The sequence below is a fragment of the Microplitis mediator genome, chromosome 4 (genome assembly GCF_029852145.1).
Source record: "Microplitis mediator isolate UGA2020A chromosome 4, iyMicMedi2.1, whole genome shotgun sequence".
Classification (NCBI taxonomy): Eukaryota; Metazoa; Arthropoda; class Insecta; order Hymenoptera; family Braconidae; genus Microplitis; species Microplitis mediator.
This window is the reverse complement of record NC_079972.1, coordinates 9999294-10024256: the sequence shown is the minus strand read 5'-3', so window position 1 is coordinate 10024256 and position 24963 is coordinate 9999294. Positions and strand designations below refer to the sequence as shown.

At 28.0% G+C, this 24963-nt stretch overlaps 4 protein-coding genes across 4 annotated transcripts; 3 read left to right on the top strand and 1 right to left on the bottom strand.

Moving 5' to 3' along the window:
* Window positions 1-4618: 4618 nt before the first annotated feature.
* Window positions 4619-6512, top strand: LOC130667217 (uncharacterized). Its single transcript, XM_057468712.1, has 7 exons — window positions 4619-4664; window positions 4810-4970; window positions 5092-5205; window positions 5309-5523; window positions 5587-5807; window positions 5962-6100; window positions 6173-6512. The coding sequence occupies exons 1-7, from the start codon at window positions 4619-4621 to the stop codon at window positions 6510-6512; spliced, it is 1236 nt and encodes a 411-aa protein (XP_057324695.1).
* A 3681-nt stretch (window positions 6513-10193) lies between these two features.
* Window positions 10194-13143, top strand: LOC130667216 (uncharacterized). The gene is made up of 7 exons (XM_057468711.1): window positions 10194-10242; window positions 10387-10536; window positions 10598-10782; window positions 11916-12130; window positions 12194-12414; window positions 12569-12716; window positions 12801-13143. Exons 1-7 carry the CDS (start codon window positions 10194-10196, stop codon window positions 13141-13143), a joined length of 1311 nt encoding a protein of 436 aa, XP_057324694.1.
* Window positions 13144-16201: 3058 nt separating this feature from the next.
* LOC130666577 (regulation of nuclear pre-mRNA domain-containing protein 1B) lies at window positions 16202-21948 on the top strand. The gene is made up of 5 exons (XM_057467691.1): window positions 16202-16672; window positions 16883-17199; window positions 17269-17445; window positions 19836-20111; window positions 20420-21948. Exons 1-5 carry the CDS (start codon window positions 16522-16524, stop codon window positions 20567-20569), a joined length of 1071 nt encoding a protein of 356 aa, XP_057323674.1. The 5' UTR covers window positions 16202-16521; the 3' UTR covers window positions 20570-21948.
* On the bottom strand, window positions 21789-24120 carry LOC130666578 (nuclear envelope phosphatase-regulatory subunit 1). The gene is made up of 4 exons (XM_057467692.1): window positions 23721-24120; window positions 23582-23653; window positions 23375-23509; window positions 21789-21946 (listed from the first exon to the last, which is right to left on the bottom strand). The coding sequence occupies exons 1-4, from the start codon at window positions 23746-23748 to the stop codon at window positions 21789-21791; spliced, it is 393 nt and encodes a 130-aa protein (XP_057323675.1). The 5' UTR covers window positions 23749-24120.
* Between the last annotated feature and the right edge of the window lie 843 nt (window positions 24121-24963).

Sequence of the window (24963 nt, the reverse complement as noted above, 5' to 3'; positions counted from 1 at the left end):
CCGACGAGTCTCTTAATTATTAATTAATTAATAGATTAATAAATTGTGGCAACCGGCCGACGATTTATTTACCTCCTTGTAATCTTCTTTCCAAACTATCCAACTGCTCGTGGCTTCCCTCGTTTCTCCAGTCCTTCCGCCGATTTCCGCTGACACGTTCTTTTATAATAATTTCCTTTTTTCGATTTAATTTTCGCCTCAATTTAGAATTTCGCCTCAATTTATAGGTATCTGTGGATGATTCAATACAAGTAAGTAATGATAATTGTAGTGTATCGGCTGCCGGCCGGATACACGAGTTGTTAATTTATTTAAGTTATTGCTTCTAGAAGGTTCCACGGAAAAACTCTCCAGAATAATTATAATTACCTGAATTTTATATACTTGGATTTTCGTCTGACTGCAACGCCGGTCCGTCCAACTGTGTCCGTTTTCACTCTTGTCACTCACTTATCAAATCTAAGTTCGCGATCATTCGGCCCTTATCGGAAAATCCACCACTCCAACTTATTTCCTTATTGGGTCTTGGGGACGAGCCCCTTAAATTAGCGCGCCCGGCGACAAGTCGATAAAATAGTAACGCATATGGGGTACTATGGGTAATTAATCAACCGCGGGAAATTAGGTTGATTTAAAGTTGTAATTTTAAATTTTTACCCCGTTACACCCTACTATGAAAGTTCAATTTATTAAAAATGTAAAACTAAGATTTATTGTAAATCAAATTTTTCAGAAATTCGACAGTTGTATTCGAATTCATTAATAGACTATTGATTTTCGTTATTTAAATGTACTTTTTTATTAGCACTTATTCATGAGCGATTCAGTAATGTGCGGTCGTGAAATATGGTAGCGTTTCCGTTACTTCAAATACGGTCTCGTCGTTAAGTATAAAGCGCAAAATTATTTGAACTCACAGCTCGTGAAATTTTATTAGTACGTTAGTATAGCTGTACATGATATGATATTTAACACGCAAATGCGGTTCAGTAAAATGTATAAGCAAGGCTTGATATATTATAATTGGCGCTTCCGGCACGACTTACAACGCTCGGAAATTGAACTTTCAAAGAAGGTTTTGCAAAAAAATATAAAATAGAATCTTTAAAGATTCTATCAATTGATAATACAAATACTATAAGAAAGAAATCTCACAGCACTAGAGAAGCAATTAGGAGTTTGGAATCTACGAATGTAACAGCCCTTTATGAAGAAGAAATTAACGAAGCATACGAACGGCTTTTAGATTCTTTATGGAATATCCAAGAAATATCAGAAGAAATTGACACTGTTTATGATAACTTCTTACTGTTTGATATATACGAATTTAAAATTGATCCAGTTCCAGCTACCAAAAGATATGTCAGTAAGACGCTCAAAGGTAACAAATATTTAGACAAATTACTTAAAATCGGTCATTGGACAAGTGGTTTAGCAAAAAATGACTCAAATAGCCTTCAGGAGAATGTATTTTCAGTTGCAATTGAATACTACATAAGATTACAAGTAAGATATAAACTCAATTTGTTTTCATGTAAGGTAAAATACTTACTCTGTAAAAAATTTTTGGTCTGAAAATGGTTCTCGCGGGCTTTACACAGTATCTTCTGCGTGAATTGACAGTGTGAAATTTTTTCGATGTGAACCATCAGCAGGTGTACTTTCAACACGGTATGAGTACTAACTTTCACACCGTTCGGTGTTATCAGCTCAAAATCCATACATTGTCTGATCATAAGATCGTAAGATATGTATGTATATTAAGGTGGCACAAAAAAACCGACGATTTTCTTTTTTCGATCTCGCATGAAAATTTGTTGGTTTACGATGTTTCAAGAAGCCTCTCCAAAAATCAGCTCGATAAAAAATTTTCACTAGGTCGCTCACGAATTTTGGAAATATCAAAAATGATGGAAATTCGGATTTTTATTTCTAAATTGTTTTCTTTCTCGTGGCAGCAATAGTTTATATTTGTAAAATCATGACTATGCTGAAAATTTCAGCCCAAAATTTAGATATTTAAACGGCGCTCAAGAATTTTGAATATTAACTGATAATATGTAACTAATAGTTTGAATTAGTTTTTATATTTTTTTATAACTCAATTATTGTCATTTCACTTAAATATAACTTTTTCATAACCAAAAATATACAGGACAGTCTTAAACAATAAAATTTGGTAAGTTTTGAATAAGCGAAAAACCCTACAAATTGAATTAAAAAATAAAAAAGTATGTAAAAAACTTATTATTTCTATTTCTCGGGTTATATTTTCATTCATTGTCATTCAAATTGATGGTGAAAAAATTTAGAAGCTTTATTATTAATATTTAAGGGTCGCTCAAAAACGTCCAAAAGACAACACTCGGAAACATTCAAAATTATTGAATTTTGGGCTGAAATTCTCAGCATAGTCATGATTTTACAAATGTAAACTATTGCTGCCACGAGAAAGAAAACAATTTAGAAATAAAAATCCGAATTTCCATCATTTTTTATATTTTCAAAATTCGTGAGCAACCTCTTGAAAATTTTTTATCGAGCTGATTTTTGGAGAGGCTTCTCAAAACATCGTAAACCAACAAATTTTCATGCGAGATCGAAAAAAAAAATAGTCGGTTTTTTTGCGCCAGTCTAATGTATATGTGTGTGTGTACATATATGTATAAGCCTTTGTCATTGATACTTATGAAACTTTTACAAGGTACTTTATGGTTTGAAGTTAATAAATTCATAAGTCTATTGACGTGTAAGTATTTGTAACTTTCACACCAACGGTGTTTGAAAATTTTCACACGAAATCATTCACATCACACAGCAGACTCAAAATTTTTTACAGTGTATTACCCTTCCAGTTTTTATTGAAGTTAGATTAACCTACTCTATATAAGTTGATAAATGAAATGAAAAAAAAAAACTTTTTTTGTCATTGTATGGTTATTTGTTGCAGTTATGAATACTTGAATAAAATTTGAATTCGGAGAATAATGTTGATAATTGACTACTATTAATTATTTAAAAGAAGCCGTTGAATGTTGCCATAGTCACTTACTGAAAGTTGTGATGTACCATTACTCGATCAACACATGGTCCTTTACTTGCTCAAATACAATATCAATCGAATTATGATAAGTTCATTGATTTGAAGAATAATTCATAAAATATATTACTCTATTCTTTTTTATCATTCATGCGATATAAGTGCTATCTTAGCGCACGCTTTTTTGTTCGCCAAATAGCTGTTTGCCCATTTAACTGTTTCCACGACATTTGTGTCCATTATACGATTATCTGCATGCGACAAGTAAATTTGAGTGCGGCAAGTTAACTTGTATATAAAAAAAAAAAAAAAAAAAAAATTAATATTTACACTAAATTTACTCACTTTAGGGATGAAACTTCGACTTTCGTCCCGGAATCATCGTGGCAGATGAGGGAAAATGCGGGCACTAGTTGTACAATATACTATTTTAATGTGAATTTTCACAAATTGGAAAAATATAATCAATAACATATAGCTATAACAATTAATAATAAATTCAGCCTAACCTAAGTTTAATCTAACGACCCTGTTGAGATGATCTCATAGGAGCCAATAGATTATCATAAAGTCTCATAGAAATTTTATAAGAATATACGAATTCTATGAGAAGTGTTATAGTTAAGTATAGGGCGTTATGCGTACAACGATAATAAGAAACTAACGGATTTTTTAAGAGAGGGAATGAACGTTAAGCTAAAAACAGCAGGCTAAGCGCAATTTTGAAGATATTCGCTTAAATTAAAGTTGTAGTAAATTATGATGGTTTTTTCACGTCAAATTTATTTTCTAGAAAAATTATAAAAACGCATCAATCACTCTCTAAAATGGATTAGTAAATATTCACTCATTTCACTAATTCATGTTTGGAGAATGTATGTACTACATACTACAATCCGTGGTATGTAATACACTATTTTGATGCCTTACGTCCGAATTATGTTCAAGTACTTAAGCGATAGGTCACAAGTTTAAAACCTTGGTACATCAACACGTATTACTTATTTCATTTTATATGTGAATCATCAGAATTCTGAAGTTTTGGTAACAATATAAAACAACGTGTGTTTCCAATAGTTATCAATATAATTGTTCAACAGAAACCAGTTTTCAGAAAGTAAAGAAGTAGATTGCTAGATTATAAGTTATAGCAACAAGCCTAAAACTGTTTTTTGAGTCTAGAGTTTTGCTTAGGAGAAAAGCCCGAATAAAAATAACTGCAATCTCGTGATATACGACAAAATTTCTAGTAAATTCCAAAGACTGCAAAAAAGTTTTAATCTGTAACTTTAACTTTGTCTAAACTATAAAATATGCGGAAAACTACATTTACATTATATTAACTTCCATCTTCGTAGAAAGATCCATTCTATAAAAATATACCATTTAAAAATATTATATAAGTCGACGTTTGAAGCCTAACTCAAGAAGTATATTTCGTTCCAAAATAATGAAATGTGTTTTTAAAATGATTATTTTCAGAACAATAGAAATTATTGCAGTAAATCATCAATTTATAATAAAGTATATCAACTTTATGAATCTATGCTAGCAAGCGTCAGTAAAGGATACACTATAATGTATATGGCTTACGAGTTCCAACAACGAAGTCCTGGAAATACAGGTTGGCTACCATAATTTACATATTATTTTTATGCACGCATGAAACAAGATGACAGAAGGTGTTCCCTGATCCCGTCAAAATATGTTTTCTTTTTTTAATTTTTTATTCGAGTATTAATAACCAAAGAATTATTTTTTTTTTCAAGACGATCGGCGTCCTGCACAAAGAAATATACTAGAACAATATAAAGAAGCAGTTGTTCGTATGACCATTTCAGTAAGAAGTTATTTGAAAGAAATTGATAATACGACATATAAAAAATCAGAAGACTGTGACCCGAAGAAATGGGCTGAAGGTTTGATATTCGTTAATCAACTCTGAAATAAATATGCTTATTACAACAATTTATTATCTAGGTAGGAAGCACATTCGTTTGAAAAATCACGTTTCGTATTATGAGCCTAATACAAAATGATACTGGGATCAGAATGCAGAATACTTGAGAGATTCAAAACCAGAAACAGAATGCGACGGTACACAAGTATTTTGGAATCCTTCAACTTTGTCAGATGGCGTCATATACAGCTTAAACTGTCCACTTGTAAGCCAAAGTTTGTTTCACATCACGATAATTAAATATATGATCCCTACAAAGCTGCCTGATAATGTTAAAAAATAAATAAAGAAACACGAACATATTTCAGATTTTTGACAGTGATTATACCGGAGATAGCAGTTGTCAACATTTTTCAAATAACGATTTTACGAAAGCCAAAAATACAAATTGGAGATCAGCATGTACTATCGGAGTTAATTCAAGATTAGGACAATTATGTGCTTGCGATAAACAAGTCGACCAAGATACTAGTATACGAACAATAAGTTTAAGAGAACATTACACTAATAGTGCTGATAATCGGTAAAAAAAATGCGAATTGATTATTCGAAATGGCCAATTAAAAATATTTTGTTTTTTTTATAGAGTAGTCACCGGGATACGATTTATTGTTAAAAATAATATCGTTGCGATACGAATTCGAGAAGGTAGATTAGTCAATGGTACTATAGACCCCCAAACCGTTAAATGGATAGATGATGATGGACGGCATCCTGAAATAGGTCCTGATACAATTAAACTCAGTTATGATACACGAGCGTTTGAATTAGATGACATAGAATTGCCTGATGAGCACTTGGTAACAGGTATAGTATATATTACAAAAATTTTCAATTTTCCGTACATCAATATTCGAGTCTGTGTTCGACATAAAAATTTTGCGGGCTATGACTAGCTCTGTTGAGCAATGATTTTAAAAATTAATAAATCATCTCTTAATCTGTATGGGTATATCAACAGGAGTCAAATTCATGGTGACATATGAAAAGCGGATATCATTAGCAGTAAGAGGATCAGCTATGTATAATGATAAAAAAAAAACTTTCCCATCCATTCACGATCAATGTTATTATTCAACACCTGATCCAGATATAGCTAGGTAATTAATTATAATTTTAAAATTCACTACATTATGTTTTGTGCACTTTACTATTATTAAAACTCATTGCAGGCATAATATTGATATAAAATACTCCAAAAATCCAGCTGAATTAACTGAACAGTTGCAAGAATTAAGTACTCCAGGATCTAATTACGTTGATTTCTCAACATCAGTATATTCTTTAAAGGATGGAAATGTCGCAATTGTACCATTCATAGATTCGCGCAAACTTGTTACTGATCCACCAATCGCTCTAGGTGGATTAGAAATATTTTACAAAAGTAAACCTGGCTACGGTGGATTTATAGCATTTAAGTATATCACAGCCAAATATAATATTCTTCTTGACAGAGATCATGATCAAGCTATGAATGCTACTTTATCAGACAAACTAAAATATTTAGAATAAAAAAATAATTTAATTGAAATTAATTTGAGTATTCTTATCAAGTCTTAGCGAGAGCTATATAATTTAATTTTTCGATGAAAAATGTATTTTATGAACTGAATCATTTCTTAAAATTAAAATTATTTCCCAAGTATCTTATATGAATAATCTATAATTAATTAAACCATTGCAAATTAAAGTCGATGTTAAAAACGAGATCTTTATAATCATTATGTTTAAATTGGTTGATTTGTTCCGAAAATATCGTAAAACAAAAATTACTTTTTCATGATACCAGCATCGAAACTTGAAGTTCCAGTGTCTCTACAGCCCGTCGAAACAAGCTAATTTCAAGCCGATGCTGCAAACAAATGCTAGCAAATTCGTAATTCACAAATCCCTTCACAGCGGGCAGAAACATGCGTGTTTCTTCCCTTGTGAAAACAACACAATTATTTCTGCCCTGTGCTAGTTATATTTGGACGAATTTTTGCAATAACGTCTTAACTTATAATCTTAGTTAAGACGTTATTGCAAAAATTCGTCCATTCAATGTTTATTTGCAGCCTTATTACTTTCATTTGTTTACTTGTCACTTCAGTCTACTCATTTCATTTTTTAAGTGACAGTTTCAATTAACCAAATAAAATTAATAAAAAATGAGTGAAAATACTATTTTTGTATTATTTACTATTCAATAAGTGACTGTAAATCACATATTTCTCATTCTCTAACAATTCTCCGCATCATCGGCTTGAAAATAACTCGTTTCTTACTGGCTGCTGACACTGAATCTTGAAATTCCGATGCAGGTAATCATGAAAAATATAGTGTGTGACTCAGGATAAAACACGATTTCAGACTGCGGGTGGTGTCAGCCCTCGCCTGCGGCTCGGGCAGCCAACCTCACCCTAGTCTGAAATCATCTTGTTTCATCCCTTGTCACACAATATAATATTTTTTTTTAGCAAACTGTATTTTGATTGGTCAAATAAAAAAACAACCGTTTTTTCGAACTTTTTGAAATAAAAGAATTTTAAAATAGTGACATTTTCGAGCATTTGTATTTTTTAGGGAAGTATTTTTAGATGTTGAAAAAATCCATTCCCAAAACTAATATCACATCGAATTTTCGAAATCGGAAATTAATTTTTATGATAATCAGAATATCATATAAAATAATATCTTTTAATAAAGTTGTTTATAATAATTGGAAAAAAAATACATTTTGTTGAACACGATAATTTTTTTTTAAACAGATAATCTTTACCTTCAGGCTAATGTACTATCATTTTTAATTCATCAAAAAAAAATTAAATAATGCATTATTGGATGTTAATAAAGACTTCTATACAAAATGACAAACGTTATCATTATCACTGCTTCATTTTATTTTTCTTTGTTAGCCATTATATGAGTTAATTAGAATGGAATGCCCCAAATTTTTTTAATCACGGCAATTCCCTTTTAATGATTCCTTTAATTAGTAAAAAAATATTAAAGCATATCAATCTAATAGCCTACTCTATGGGAAAACCCAGTAGAGATACTTGTCATAATTCTTATCAATCGTCTTTGTCTTTTTTATAATGTTTTTTTCAACCAAATAATCATAACAACTATTTTTAAAATCGTATATAAATGAAACTTAAAATATGGCTGTTAAATTAAAACGAATCGGTTAGTGTTTACGGTACGTTTGTTTCTTACTAAAATGAATTTAAAAATTCCAGTATCTATAATTTCTTTAATTATACTCAATCTTTTGATACCATTAAATGCTGAAGGAAAATCAAAATCTGGACCATTAGATTTATTCGCGAGTGCTACTGGTCCTATAGGTAATGTAATGACTTTAATAGGCTTTTTCAAAGAATTAGTTTCTTTGGGAGACAACAGTCAAGATAAACATGAGGCACGATTAACACAAGCATTTAATGACATACATGATATAAGTATAAAAGTTGATGGCATGACAGGTGCAATAAACAGTTTGGGAAAGACAATTGTATCAGCCCTTGATCGAATAGAAATTAACAGAGCTAATAAAGAGCTTCTACAAGCTATGAATAATATTCTAAACCAAGCGCGAGAAATTGATGAGCATTTCCGTCATCATGTATTACCCCTTTTATCAAGATATAAATCTGCCTCAAAAGAAGATATTTCGAAATTTATCGATGACACCTTCAAAGATAACAAATTGGAACACAGACTAATTTCAATCGTTGGATGGGCAAGTGGTTTAGCACAAAATAAAGCAAATAGCAATCCAGATAATGTATTTTCAATTGCAATTAATCACTACAAAACATTACAGGTAAGATATAAGCTTTATTTGTCTTTATATACAAATTATTAATTGTAGACTAACGTTTTTTATAAAACTTCCATTCTAAAATGATACATTAAAATTTGGGAAAAATTTTTACTCGAATTTAAGTTTCTTGTTCTAAGAAAACTATCGGTGAAGGATAAGTTTTTTAACTCTCCACTAAGAAAATTGCAAATTTTCAAAAATCGAGTTTTCATTAGATGTCGACGTTTTAGGGTCCTAGGAAGTTATTCTGATACTTTCAGAGAGACGTCTAGCTTTGAGAAACACGGAAGCTCATGACGCCGACCCGAGTCGAACGAAAAACTCACGCGATTAAAAAATTAAAAAAAATAGTTATTTGCAAAAAAAATGATATTTTAAAGTCTATAACATTAAAGTTTCATCTCGAGATATTGAGCTCCGCCAGGACTCCAAAGAAGAGTCTTCTTATGCCCATCAAAAACATGTGCATAGCTATACGAAAATATTAATATTTGCTATAGATATGGTCAATTGTTTATAAATTTGCGATCTTGATTTAAACAATTCATTAATTAAGAAGTTTTGAATATTTTGATTTGAAATTCGGCATACAGTTTCTATTATTCTTTCCCTTCAAAATGAGGGTTTGAACGATCTGATGCAATGAATAGTATTCAATTTGGAGCTATTTGTTTACGCGGTTGCGACGAAGAAATCATTTTTTGCTCATGAAAAATAAACGCACAGGGTTTTTTTCGGTAACATTTGTTTTTCTTAATATCTATATTATTTCGAGCCACTCCTGGAGCTAGAAAACTCCAAAACTTAGTATTTCCTTAAGTATCCCGCTTTGCCCCCCTTCCCCTATAAAAATTCTAAAATATGAGTGATAATATAAAAAAAAATTTTTTCTTTCATACTAATTAATATATTTGTCCAATTCGGCAAAGGAATAGAATTTCGTTCACGTTTTCTTTAACAAAAACAAATTTTAAGAAAGTAAAAACGTAGATTGCTAGATTACTGATTACAGCTTCGAGACTCGAGCTTTATTTTGCGTTTTGAGATTTGTTTTGAATCATATACTTAAGATTTTCCAGTAGATTTCAAGGATTGAAAAAAAGTTCTAATTATTAACTTCAACTTTTAAATGTATGAAAAACTACATCTATTTATAAAGTTATCGATTTTATAAAAGTATAACACTTGATCATTATATGTTTTATTAAGTCGACGTTTGAACTCTTACTCATGAAGTATTTTTCAAGTTCTAAAATAATGAAATGTTTACTTGAAATATCTATTTTCAGAAAAATAAAAATTATTGCGATGGATCATCAGTTTATAATAAAATATATCAGCTCTATGAATATATTTTAGGATGCGTCAGCGAAGGATACAGTATGATTTTTATGGCTTACGAATTCCAACAACAAAGACCTGGAAATACAGGTTGGTTACCACAATTTACATCTTTTTTTTACACACGTCGATCAGGAAGCCAAAGGGTGCCCCCTGATCCCGCCAAAACATGTTTTCCTTTTTTAATTTTTTATTCGAGTATAAATAACCAAAGAATTATTTATTTTTTTCAAGACGATCGGCGTCCTGCACAAAGAATTACACTAGAACAATATAAAGAAGCAGTTGTTCGTATGACCACTTCAGCAAACAGTTATCTGAATAAAATCGATAAGACGGAGTATAAAAAATCACAAGAATGTGACGCGGAGGAATGGACTGAAGGTTCGATCTTTTTTAATCAACTCTGGAATAAATATGCTTATTACAACAATTAATTATCTAGGTGTGAATTACATTCGTTTGAAAAATCATGTTTCGTATCATGAACCAAGTACAGTATGGGACTATGATCAAAATTCAATATTCTTAAAAAATACGAAGCCAGAACACGAATGCAACGGTACGAAAGTATTTTGGAATCCTTCAGCTCTGTCCGATGGTGTCATATACAGTTTAAACTGTCCACTCGTAAGTCAAAGTTTATTTGATATCATGCACATAAAAAACAGTTAACCTGACCCAAGGAGATGGTTTTCCAAAAGGTTAACCATATTTATAAAAAACGAAAAATTGTTTTAATTAAGAATATCTTCTCGGTTGATGAAATCTAATTTAGCTAAGAAAAGTTAGTTTGAGTATTGCAACCGAATCAATAATATTCTAGAATCAAACAAACGACTTTTTTTCTCTTATCGGAGACAATTCTTTGATTTGATAGGATATACTATATATCAGTGAGCTAAATACTTATCTTCCTGTCAGGTAAAGTAGTGTTACTTTTAAATAGTAAATATATTATGAAGACATTTGTGTTACTGAAATTAGTTGAGGTCTGAAAATTTTTAGATTTTTTTAAAACCGATACATTTAAAAAAATCAAGTTTCAAAAGATTGCACCTATAGTTTTTTTAATTTTCTACATGTGCATATTTTTTTTTTTTTTTTTTTTTTTTTTTTTTTTTTTTTTTTTTTTCAAATCAAATTGTTGAAAAAAATATTCTAAAATTATTGGTTGCCTGCTAACTTCAGAAATTTAGACAATGCTCTTAGTTTTGAAATATTACAGTTTTGAAACAATTTTCTAACCAGGGGCACTGTTCGCAATTGGGTACAATCTCGGATGACTTCCCCTTCCCCTGTATTCATGTTTTTTTTCAAGAAATTTTTGAATTGGTTAAAGCACTGGTTTTTATAACTTAGCACATACGGATGTTCTCGCGTTTAAATAGTGCTACTTATTTCAAAAAATTAGATTTCTTTCAAACAAAAAAAAATAAAATAATGCTATAAATACGTAACATCTTGATTAAAAAAAATTCTTTTCTATCAAGAAACAAAACTCTTGAGATATAAGTAACGATCTATTAATTAGAGTATAAAACAAATGTTGACATGAAAAAAAATTGTAATTAAGACAAAAATTGGAAGAAAATTTTTATTTGGTAAAAGAGAATTTCGATTTTCTAATTGATCCAAAAAACTTTCATAAACACAAACTATTCTCCTCAAACAAAAAGAATTTATTTCAATGAGATAATTAAGATTATACCCAATGAAGCTGCCCAACAATATTTAAATTAAAAAACACGAACATATTTCAGATTTTTGACAGTGATTATACCGGAGATAGCAGTTGTCAACATTTTTCAAATAACGATTTTACGAAAGCCAAAAATACAAATTGGAGATCAGCATGTACTATCGGAGTTAATTCAAGATTAGGACAATTATGTGCTTGCGATAAACAAGTCGACCAAGATACTAGTATACGAACAATAAGTTTAAGAGAACATTACACTAATAGTGCTGATAATCGGTAAAAAAAATGCGAATTGATTATTCGAAATGGCCAATTAAAAATATTTTGTTTTTTTTATAGAGTAGTCACCGGGATACGATTTATTGTTAAAAATAATATCGTTGCGATACGAATTCGAGAAGGTAGATTAGTCAATGGTACTATAGACCCCCAAACCGTTAAATGGATAGATGATGATGGACGGCATCCTGAAATAGGTCCTGATACAATTAAACTCAGTTATGATACACGAGCGTTTGAATTAGATGACATAGAATTGCCTGATGAGCACTTGGTAACAGGTATAGTATATATTACAAAAATTTTCAATTTTCCGTACATCAATATTCGAGTCTGTGTTCGACATAAAAATTTTGCGGGCTATGACTAGCTCTGTTGAGCAATGATTTTAAAAATTAATAAATCATCTCTTAATCTATATGGGTATATCAACAGGAGTCAAATTCATGGTGACATATGAAAAGCGGATATCATTAGCAGTAAGAGGATCAGCTATGTATAATGATAAAAAAAATACTTTCTCATCAATTCACGATGAATGGTATTATACAAATCTGCTTAATACACGAACACGAAAACCTAGGTAATTTCTTATAATTTTAAAATTAAAAATTCTATGTTTTATCCATTGTTTTATTATTCTAACTCATAGTGTTTCATATTTCAGAACTAATATTGATATAACATATTTCAAAAATCCAGCTGAGTTAATAAATGAACAGTTGCAACAATTAAGTACTCCAGGATCGAATTACGTTGATTTTTCAACATCAGTACATTCTTCAACAGATGAAAATGTTGCAATTATACCATTCATAGATTCGCGCGAACTTGTTACTGATCCACCAATCGCTCTAGGTGGATTAGGAATATTTTACAAAAGTAAACCTGGCTACGGTGGATTTATAGCGTTTAAGTATATCACAGCCAAATATAATATTCATATTGACAGAGATCATGCTCAAACTATGAATGCTACTTTATCAGACTTACTGAAATATGTAGAATGAAGAAATAATTCGACAAAAATTTATTAGAATATTCTTATCAACTTTTAACGACATCTTTGTTCTTAATTTTTTTACGTAAAAGGCATAGTACATGATCTGTACCATTTTCTCACATATATATATAAATAAATCGTCATAAAACCGATGTTGAAAACGAACTCAATTCATGATAAATTATTTTAAAGAATTTTACATACATTAAAGTAACTCACCATACTAAAGAATTTATATACCCCCAGAAGCTCTGTTAATTTCTGTAAAAAAAAAAAAATTATTGCAATCAATAAATATTTTTTAATTAAAAAAACAATTTAGCAAATAGATTTTTTTTAAAGATCAATGCAATGTACCTCGTTAACTATATTATGTAATTTTCAGCTCACAGAGAACGTTCATCATGACAATGTGCGAACTCAAAAAAAAAATCACTTATCACTCTCACTTCACTGATTATTTCACTACTTTACACTGATTTTAATAAAAACAACAACTCTTAATTTTTCTTTCAATTCGAAATCACCAGTTTATTACGATACTGAAAGTAGCAGACATTCAATAATTTATTTACTTTAAATAAAGAAATAAAACATCGACAGAAAAAAATTTCGAAAATTCCACATCTAAAACTTTAAAAAATCTTTTCTTGCATATCATAAAAATTATATTTCATTTACTACTTGTTCATAAAAATTAAAAAATTGTTTGATGTCTGCATCTTTCAGTATCATGATTTATTACAAAATAAAAAATAAAAAAAAACTTTAACCCACGGTTCAATATTCACTTCACTACCACTTCACATTTATTAACTAGAAACTATTTTAATTAACTAGAAATTTATTAACTAGACACTTCATATTTATTAATAAAAAATATTTAAGCCACTTGCAGCTAAGAACCACCAAACTTCACTCATAAATGTCGACTCATAATTTTGCGAAATTAATACAAATTATTATCGCAACTCAAACTCAGTAACTCCAAATATTTATTAAAACATAAATTACAAATTATCATTTCCGATGATTATAAAGAAACTGATAATTAATATACTTGTACACTAAGAATGTTCATTCGAGTCGCAGCCATTGCACTTTTTATTATTTCTTTAAATCCGAACGTTGCGTTGCGAATAAGACGATGCCATTGGTCGGTGTCTGGTTGCGCACGCGACACATAGAGGCGCAAAAATTTAAATCCTACTGTAAGTATTTATCACCGCCGCGCTAGTTGTAACTTTAAATTCAAATTTTAAATGCCGGCTATATTTTTTTCCGATGCTTCGTTTACTTCGTTTACTTCGAGCAAATGCTCATGATTTATTTCTCCATTAGAAAGTTAACGTAAAATTTTAGTAGATTAACTTTTCAATTAAATTTTTATTTTTATGAGTGTGAATGTAGCAGACATCAGATAAATTTAAAATTATAAATAAATAGAGTAAATAATTAATAAAAAATGCACTAATTAATTTCAAAATTTTTTGCATGCGCATTTTTAAAAATTTTTATTTTATTAACTATTTGCTCTATTTATTAATAATATTTAATTTGTCTGATGCCTGCTACATTCACACTCATTTTATTTTTAGTTCTCAGAAAAATATTCAAAATAATAATTTGAGTCCCCGAAATTCATTCAATCTACAGCTCAATAAAAATATAATTTTAATTAATTCACGACAATATTATTTAATAAAATGATTGAAAATTAAATTTTTAGTCCTAAGCCAGTTACAAGTTGTCTAGATTTAAATATGAAAGTGAAAGCAGCCGGAAATTACTTTATTAAATGAGTGTGAATGTGGCTGACAATTGTCAATTTTTTTAATTTTTGAATAAACAAATAAAATGTCAGTAGAATAAAAATTAAAAAATGCGTACTTAGATAATCGAAAAATCAGTCCACGCATTTTTTTAAATTTCATTATTTTACTTAATTTATTTTTTTATTTCAAATTTATAAACTGTCTCGTGTCTCTGACATTGACACTCATCTTTATTAAAATAAGATGATATAAATTATGAGTGTGAATGTAGACACCAGACAAATTTAAAATTATTAATAAGGGCCAGTTTTTCAAACCGAATTTATTTTTATCCAGGTTTTAATTAATAATGCTAGTATATCTATATATTAATAATATATAGATATACCAGCAATGATAATTAAACCCGGATTAAAAATAAATCTGGTTTGAAAAACTTGCCCTAAATAGAGCAAATAATTGATAAAATAAAATTTTTAAAAAATGCGCATTTGAAAAATTAAAATCTTAATGAGTGCATCTTTTATAAATATTACTTTTTTAATTATTTACTCTGTTTATTTATAATTTTAAATTTGTCTGATCTGCTACATTCACGCTCATAAATATGATCTTGAAGTTAGCAGACAATTCAAAATTTTTGGATTTTTTTTGAACAATTAAATTTGAAGAAAAAAAAAACTAAAAATATGCACATATAGAAAATTAAAAATACTATAAGTGCAATTTTTTGAAATATTTTTTTTTTTCATAATTTCTCGCTTAAAAAAAATCCCAAAATTATTAGACGTCGGCTAACTTCAGTATCATAGAATATTACACTTTTAGTTGTTTTAATTTTCTACATGTGCATATTTTCATTTACTTTTTTTTATCCAATGAGTTATTGAAAAAAAATCCAAAAATTGTTAACTGTCTGTTAACTTCAGGATCATTAAATTACTAAGGGTCAGTTTTTTAAAACCGGGGTTACTTTTTTCCGTTTAAATTAATATTGTCAGCATATCTATACATTAATAATAATAGATATACCAGTAATAATAATTTAAATCCGGATTTAATCCGGTCCTAATTATTTGTTAAAATAAATATAATAAACTAATTAAATAAAGGAACGTACATTCAATAGCAAAATTATAACCAACAAGATGAGCGACATGACACTTCTGACTCCGCGTCCCCGCTAGGAGGCGCGGGTGTTTTAAAAACAAATTCAACCTTAACCTCAATCGATAAAAAAAGTTTCTTCATTTTCCACCAAAAAAAATTTATAATTCCACGTTCCAACACACACTAATGTCCGTGAAAAAATTCCGTTCAACAGCTACTCTAACTTTCTTTAGTTGTTTATTTAAAATATATTTATTTAACGATTGAAAGTGTCTTTGCAATATACGTCCGTAATCTTGACACTGCGTTATTTTATTTTAAGTAAATAACGCGTGCACGTCTGATTTAATTATTAACATGTGTTTATACATCAACATTTAGACATTATATTATATATACAACATACATTTAAATATATATATGTACAACATAAATTTAATACTCGCAAACGAGGCTAGCTGACCAAGTGTGTTTATAAAAAGTTATTTTTTAAGTTCGTAATGGCTGGATTTACCGAAAGTGCGTTAGTTAAAAAATTGTTGGATCTTAATCCATCTCAACAGAGTATTCAGACATTGTCATTGTGGTTAATTCATCATAGAAAACATCATAGTACTATTGTTAAAGTTTGGTACAGAGAAATGTGCAAAGGTACTTACGCAAAAATAAATTATAAATACGTAATATAACAAAAAAAACATATATGTACATATTTATTTATATTTTATTGTAAATAGACGTCAATGAATTATTTATAAATAAAAAAAAATTTCTTGTTTATAATAAATATTTAAAATTATTTTTCCTGTTTATTTTATTTTATTTTTCATTTATTTATTTGTTTATTTATTTTTTTTTTAGCCAGAGATAATAGGAAGTTGATGTTCATGTATTTGGCGAATGATGTAATACAAAATAGCAAGAAAAAAGGTCCGGAGTTTGGTAAAGAGTATGGTAATTTTTTACCAAAAGCTTTTGAACATATGAAAGGTTTTGATGAAAAAACACGGGAACGATTGAATAGATTGTTACAAATTTGGGAGGAACGTGGCGTTTATGACAAATCACAAATTTTAGAATTTAAAACGGCATTAGATTCTGTTAATGAACCCATCAAGGAACCTGGTACTCCCCCTCCAAGAAAAAAACCTAAACTTGATGATAAAACTAAAGTGAAGGTATTTGATCAATTTTTTTGAGTAATTAAATTTTTATTTATTTATTTATTTGTTGAATTCATTTTATAGACGTCAGCACCCAAAATAGAGAAGAAGGAAAAGAAAGAAAAAAAAGAAAAAAAGGAACGTAAAAAATCGGAGACTGAAGTTGAAGTTGATGGTACCAAAGAATTACATGTGACATTGAGCCCTAGAACACCTGCTGGTGATCCTCCAGAAACTGAAGAACTTATAAAAGCTTTGATGGTAAGTTTTTATTTTTTAAATATTTTATTTACGGTGAGCCGTCAACTGATCCCAACAATTTTATACCACGACAAGTGATCCCTACGAATTGATCCCATTGACAATTAATTTTGATCAACAACTAATTCACATAGTTTAACTTTTTACATTTATAACAGTGAATTTTATCAACGCATGCCATAATAATTAATTAATAATTAATTATTTAATGAAATTGTCTGTGGGATTAATTGTCGGGGATCAGTTGTCAATAAAATTTTTTTTCGTTAAGAAAAATTATGATAATCATATTAATTGTAAGTTAGATTTTTATGATCTTGAAGTTAGTAGACAGTCAACAATTTTCGGATTTTTTTATCAATAAATAAATTTCAAAAAAAAAAAAACTAAAAATTTGGACAAGTCGAAAATTTAAAAATCTATTGATGCTATTTTTTGAATATTTTTTTTTTTGTAATTTGTCGTTTGGAAAAAAATTGTAAGATATTGGCAAAGTTCAGTATCAGATTTTTTTTATAGTAAATATTTTAGAGCAAGAGTTTTAAATATTTTCTAAATTGTGAAACTAAAAATTTATCATAGTTACATTTAATTATACTGATAAATATTCGCTCATTCTCTAAATCAGTCATGATGACAAAAATGAATATACAAATTTTTAGAATAAAAGTAAAAATTTATTTTTTTTTTTTTTCAAATTATTTGAATAAGTATCTGTGGTATTTAATGCTTATATTCAAATAAAAGAGATAGTGGTGAAGTTCAATGCTTGTCACAACGGCAATAACTTTAAAGAGGCCAAGAAACACATTTGTAATGCACCCGATATATAAATAAGGTACATGACCTGGTTAACGTTTTTTTAAGGATAGCAGATAACGTTTTTTTGCAGTAACTGTTAGAGTCAATAAAAAAAATAGTCCATAGGCACGTGATTGAAAATTCAATTGACAAAATTTAATAATTATAATCTATTATTTTTCAAAATAATTTTGCAGTCCATGTCATTGATCTAGAAAAATCAAAATTTTTATTACAAAATCTGTAGATAATTGATTATTAATTTATAATTAAACCTGTTGGGAAAAAGTATTTAAATTTAAGTATACTATTTATTTTTTCACTTACAACTTTCTATGGCCTCTTTAAATTCATTTTCACTGTTCTTGAAAAAGAATTTCTTTCAGCTCTTACATAAAATATACAAGCATTTACAAAATACTATATTATTTATTTTCTAAGAAGCCATTAAATTATTTAAAGGATAATTTAAACTTTCTTGACGAATATTAATTTTAAAAATTAAAAAATTTTAAATTTTATTTTTCACATCCGTCATAGAAATGGGTTTATATATTTTTTAAAGAATCTACAATAGTTTAACTTTTTAATAAAATTTATTTCACACACTTTCTCTATAATTTTGAGTCAAAACTCAATTTTATTATATTTATATACAATAAATAAATTATCATTATAAGTAACATATATAATAGGGTGGCCTAAAAAAACTATTTTTTTTTTTTTTCGAGTCTTATGAAAATTTGTTGGTTTAAAACATTTTCAGAAGACTCCAAAAATCAGCTCGATAAAAAATTTTTGAGTGCATTCTCAAAAGTGCTCCTCACTTTTTAAAAATATTCGATGACCTTGAACCGTCAACCATGTCAAAATTTCATTAATTAATTAAAAACTTAATAGAAAAAACAGTTGTTATCAATTAGAAGTTAAACGAAATTTGGTATATAAATTTTATCCCAAAAAATTTGACATTTTAAATTAAAATTTTGGCATGAAGATTTCACTGAAATTTGTTTTCCAAATTTCGTTTAACTCCTAATTGATATCAACTGTAAATAATTTTTTTAAAAGTCTGTTTCGGTGGAATTGTAGCTGCATTGCCTTTTTCAATTAATGCTTTAACTTTTTGTTAATTAATTATCAAAATTTTCAAACGGTCATTACATTATTTATTTATTTATTTGAACGCCAATCGGCATTATACATCAATTTGGATATTCCTTAAATTATAAATTATAAATTTTTAAAATCTAAAAATTCTAGCTAGAAAATTGCACAAAAATGAATTTTCATCCAGTGATGCCTAGTAAAAATTAACAGTATTATTAATAATATTGCAAGATATTTTTTGAGATTGGAGCGGAAGGCCTGGTAGGAGCCACCAAAAAAATTCACTGAGTCATGCAGGGAGTTCACTAAGTTGGATTACAATTGAAAGTCATTGAATATTTAAAAAAAGTGGGAGGCACTGTCTGAGAATGCCCTTAGTAAATAAATTATCGGGAAATATAATTATTTAAAAACATTTAAAACACTGATAATATTATTTGATTAATAAATATTTATATTTAATTTAAATTTGATAAAAGGATTTAGAAAACACGGCATCATCAGACGCAAATGTGAGAGAAAGAATAGCGTCACTACCTCCAGAAGTATCAGAAGTGTCTTTGCTTGCTAATTTAGCTGATCGTTCAGCAGCTGACCAGCTGAGTATTGCAGTTAATGAGGCTGCTACATTGCTTGCTGATTACAACGGACGTTTGCAAGCTGAAATGGAGGATCGTCGAAGACTATTGACAATGCTCAGGGATTATACTTTAGCACAAAGACAATTGTTACAACAAGCACAAACTACACTTGACGTAATTAATAATTATTATTTTTTACTTGATTAATTATTGAATGAGCATTCGTAAAAATTAATGATAGTCAAGTTCGCTGACGTCTGATAGTTGTTTAATGTTTTTTTCAAACGATAAATTAGGAAAAAAAAAACATTTTGAAAAATTGCACCTGTAGTTTTTTTCATTTTCTACATGTGCATTTTTTTAGTTTATTTTTTTTTGTAATTTATCATTTTGAAAAAAAATTCAAAAATCATTAGACGTCGGCTAACCCCAGTATCATAAAAAATAAAAATCATTACATAAATTATATTTTTTTGTTACAGGATTATAAAGAAAAATTAAAAAAAATATGTGCAGTACGTGCTGAAGTTAAATCACACATTTCAAATTTACCAGATTTAACACAATTACCAGATGTTACTGGTGGCTTAGCACCGTTACCATCAGCTGGAGATCTTTTTTCACTTCACTAGTATACGCCTTTATTAATAATATTATTTTTACAATTAATTAGTTAATTATTGATATTAAAGTCGAAGAAATTATAAAATATATATAAATGTATTTACGAAAATTAAAATCATTGAGCGAAATTTATTTTTAAAGCCAAGACTCAGTATCAGTTAACTGTCAAATTAATCAGTTGATTAATTTTTATTATATTTTCATTAATAGAGACCATAAACTTCCTCATGACGCTGTGATTTTTTTTTTTTTTTCAAAATATATTGAAAAAAAGAAAACGTTTAATTGAACAAAAATAATTAATTAAATTGACAAATAAATGATAATTAGAATCGTATCAATGGGAGCTTCCTAAAGTATATAATTATTATTAAATCAAGATTTAAGTAAATAATTTAATGCTGAGAATGAAAGGAAAAAATGTATTTTTAATGACTGCGAATGCTTTTTAATAATCATTACATTATTATTATTATTCCTATTATTATTATAAATATTATTTTAATAAATCAATGAATTATTAATGCACACGTAACGATGTAAAGATATTTTTACTCGTCATGAGGTAATTGAATTAAAATAAATTTGTTTGTATGTTATATTTACAAAAAAAAATCGTTTGTAATTAATAATACGATTAATTACTTAGTTTTATTAATAAACTATTGTTTATTATTATTACTTAGTTAGTGAATTATTTTTATCATTGATATATATTTCATTATTAAAGTATCAGTTGTATATTTTTTGGCTATGATTTGATAGTCTGTTAGTTGTAAATATGTATCGTTAAATAATTAAATAAAAATCATTTTTTATTATTATTTTCAATCATACGCACGATTTATTAATTTTTATCACTATTATATTTTTTAATCGTGTAAATGGTTAATAAAAAATTTGAAAAAAAAACAATGTTTGAAAAATTAATTAATTGTAATTAGAAATCTAATATTTTATTTTATTTACATGGCTGATTTTTAACAAACATTTAAAAGTGATCGAGGAAGACGTGGTGCCAAATTTCGATTAATGATAAACTAAGAAAATTTTAAGTAATGACTCGATTGAATTTAAATGTGCGCATGTAATAAAATGAAAAAAATTACAAAAATAAATATATTATGATAATAAATTTAATAATTAATCAGCCATTTGCGTAATGTCATGATTAATTGGCGGTATATTTAAAGATGATAAATTAACTACTGTGTTATTAATTAATTCTCAGGTCTCGTGTGGATGCGGCGGTCGTGTTGGTTTGAGAATAAGTTTTCCAGTGTCGTCACAACTCATATTAAAATCACGCAAAACACTTCGTGCTCGTTGTGTTATTATACTTGGGGCAATAACACGCCCGTGGACACCTAACATGAATAAAATTACTGTAACAAAAAATAAATACGGAATTGTAAATAAGTATTTAATTGCACATATGTAATAGTATGAAAAAAAAAGTATAATTATTTCTAGTGACCCAATTAATTATTCGGATTTTAATTATTGCCAATAAATGTGTTGATATAATATTGTATTTATTTGAATTAGCTGGTAATTAAGGGCATTCTCAGACAGTGCCTTCGCTTTTTAAAAATATGCAATTACTTTCAAACTTCATAAGCGTATTAAAATGTTCCTAAATAGCACACTTGGCTTTGAGACATCTATAAGATAAAAGTTTTGAGGCTGTTTTTTGACCTATCGATAAGACACCAAAATGTTGACAAAACGATCAGAAATTGAAATTACTTTTTTAGGACGAAAAAAAGAAAACAAATTTCCTATGACTACTAGGACCTACGTAAGTATGTCTGAAATATAAAAAAAAAAAAAAAACTTGGCTTTGAGACAAAATTAAATTTGTCTTCCTCTTTTTAAAGACATCTTAAGGTTCGGCCGTACCTAACAAAATCTCGAATTTAAGAATTCTAATTACGTTTTAAATATTAATGGAACATGAATGATGAAAATCTTACGAGGAAGTTCGTCTTCTGCTTTTTGTCGGAAGCTAAGAAAATCGCTGTTATGATAATTATTTAATAAATAATTAGAATTCTTAAATTCGAGATTTCGTTAGGTACTGTCCAGCTTTAAAGTTGTGGGCATCTATAGATAGAAGTTTTGAGGCTATTTTTTTACTTATGGATAAGGCACCAAAATGTTGACAAAACGATCAGAAATTTGTATCACCGAAAAAATAGCTACTTAAAAGACTTGACACAAGTGATGACAAAAAGTAAATTATAAATAATTGTAAAATGAGTCATCTAAACGATTTTTAATTGAAATGAATTTTATACAATAAAAAAAAGAACAAAAATTTCCTATGACTCCCAGGACCAACATCTGTAGGTCTTATTTATATAAAAAAAACTTGACCTGTGCTTTTTAAGTCATCTTTATAACATCTTAAAGTTATCTCTGTGCTACTTGGGATATTAATTAATTTTCAAAAAATTACTTACAGTTGTTATCAATTAGGAATTGAAAAAAATTTGTTGAATAGAATTTAGCCTAAAAAATTTGAAATTTCTAATTATAAAAATGACATGAAGATTTTACTAAAATTTATTATTCAAATTTCGTCTAACTCCCAATCGACATCAACTGTAAGTAATTTTTTTCCAATCTCAGCGAAATTGTCCTTTTTTTGAATTAATTTAATTTTCTTTTAATTAATTGATAAAATTTTCATACGCTTATGACAATCTTCATTTAAAATCTTAAAAAAGTGGGGACACTGTCTGAGAATGACCTCAAGTAAATCCGTAATTTAATAAAATATGTTAGTATATTTAAATAAATATATTTACCTAATAAAATACTAGCTAATGCAAAAATAGGATGATTATAAAGACTTTGTGTAAATGATACTGCTGATGTATTTGGATCTGTCAGCCAATGCCAAGCTCCTACTGCTGTGCATATTGAAATAAAACCTAAGAGTACTGAACAACAACAATAATAATAAATAATTATTTAAATTAATTGTTAACAAAACAAATAAAAATTTTATTTACTTCTCCATCTTAATGTTGAAGGCTGCAAACTAGCAATAACTTCAGTAAGTCTTCTTTCGAAAGCTTTGAGATCTAAAAAATTTATTTATAATTTAAAATATTGATATGTGTAATAAATAAATTTAATTATCCAACTTACCTTCACAGACAGTTTGATCTAGTGACATAATTATGAATTATTTTATTTTTTATACTTGTGTTAATTAATTTAATTAACTTTGTTAGTAACTATTATAATTTATTTAACAAAATAATTATTTATACTTATTATTAAATAGTAAGTTATCATAAAATAGGTTTGTTTTTATTGATACTGTGTTGTATTTGAACCGGGAGAAGTTAATAAATAGATAAATATAATAATGGAGTTATTAAATGAAAATTTTGAAATTTTTTAAATTAATAAATAAATTGAGAATGTCAACTGTGAAAAATTTTGTCAACATTAAAAATAATGTGACTAAAAATATATACCATAACTTGACGACACGGCGCCGTGTAAATACGACTGCATATGACGATATGACTGTCGTTTTAAAAAGTTTTATAATTGTCGTTTGTCGGTATGTCTACGGCACTGCCGTGTAATTCAAAATTTCATCACGTCGTTTGTAAATGGCGCCATATGCATGCGACACAACCATATGTGAATTTATTGCCGTTTTCAAAAAATATTAGTGAAATGTTTTTTTATTAATAACTAAAATATAAATATCACGTTATATAATTATGGAATAAGAAGATACAGTTTTTTTTTTTACGTTCATTAGAAAAGAGAAGACGAGTGTAAATGTAGCAGACATCAGACTAATTTAAAATTATAAATAAGCAGAGTAAATAATTAAAAAAATAATATTTATAAAAAAATGCATTTTTAAATTTTTAAATTTTTTAAATGTGCAGTTTTTTTTAATTCTATTTTATTAATTATTTACTCTATTTATTATTGATTTTAAATTTGTCTGATGTCTGCTACATTCATACTCATAAATGACAGACCTAGTAGCCGATCAATGACAAGATGTAAAAAAAAAAGAAAAATCAAGAAATCTATATGAGTGTGAATGTATCTGACAATTGGCTATTTTTAAATTTTGAAATAAATAAATAAAATTTAAGTATCCAAGCAGCAGAGACAACTTTAAGACGTCACAGAGACGTCTTTTTAACGGACACGAAAAATTTTATTTTGTCTCAAACCTAAGTTTCCTTAAATATATAAGACGGACAAATTTTGGTCCTAGCAGTCATAGAAAGTTTGTCTTTTATTTCCCGTCTTAAAAAAATCACGTCAATTAAAAAATTGTTTGGATGACGATTCCAATCAATTATCGTATCCCTCATATGGCCCCGATTTTTCACCAGATCTGTACCTTAAAGTT

Excerpts from the sequence above, each read along its gene's own strand:
- LOC130667217 (XM_057468712.1), top strand. The coding sequence starts at position 4,619 with ATGTATATGGCTTACGAGTTCCAACAACGAAGTCCTGGAAATACAG. Across the intron at positions 4,971-5,091 it reads GGGCTGAAGGTTTGATATTC|AATGCAGAATACTTGAGAGA; the intron begins GTTAATCAACTC and ends TACTGGGATCAG. Across the intron at positions 5,206-5,308 it reads ACAGCTTAAACTGTCCACTT|ATTTTTGACAGTGATTATAC; the intron begins GTAAGCCAAAGT and ends AACATATTTCAG.
- LOC130667216 (XM_057468711.1), top strand. The coding sequence starts at position 10,194 with ATGATTTTTATGGCTTACGAATTCCAACAACAAAGACCTGGAAATACA. Across the intron at positions 12,131-12,193 it reads ACTAATAGTGCTGATAATCG|AGTAGTCACCGGGATACGAT; the intron begins GTAAAAAAAATG and ends TTTTTTTTATAG. Across the intron at positions 12,717-12,800 it reads ACACGAACACGAAAACCTAG|AACTAATATTGATATAACAT; the intron begins GTAATTTCTTAT and ends TTCATATTTCAG.
- LOC130666577 (XM_057467691.1), top strand. The coding sequence starts at position 16,522 with ATGGCTGGATTTACCGAAAGTGCGTTAGTTAAAAAATTGTTGGATCTT. Across the intron at positions 16,673-16,882 it reads GTACAGAGAAATGTGCAAAG|CCAGAGATAATAGGAAGTTG; the intron begins GTACTTACGCAA and ends TTTTTTTTTTAG. Across the intron at positions 17,200-17,268 it reads ATGATAAAACTAAAGTGAAG|ACGTCAGCACCCAAAATAGA; the intron begins GTATTTGATCAA and ends TTCATTTTATAG.
- LOC130666578 (XM_057467692.1), bottom strand. The coding sequence starts at position 23,748 with ATGTCACTAGATCAAACTGTCTGTGAAG. Across the intron at positions 23,654-23,720 it reads AGATCAAACTGTCTGTGAAG|ATCTCAAAGCTTTCGAAAGA; the intron begins GTAAGTTGGATA and ends TAAATTTTTTAG. Across the intron at positions 23,510-23,581 it reads TTCAACATTAAGATGGAGAA|TACTCTTAGGTTTTATTTCA; the intron begins GTAAATAAAATT and ends GTTGTTGTTCAG.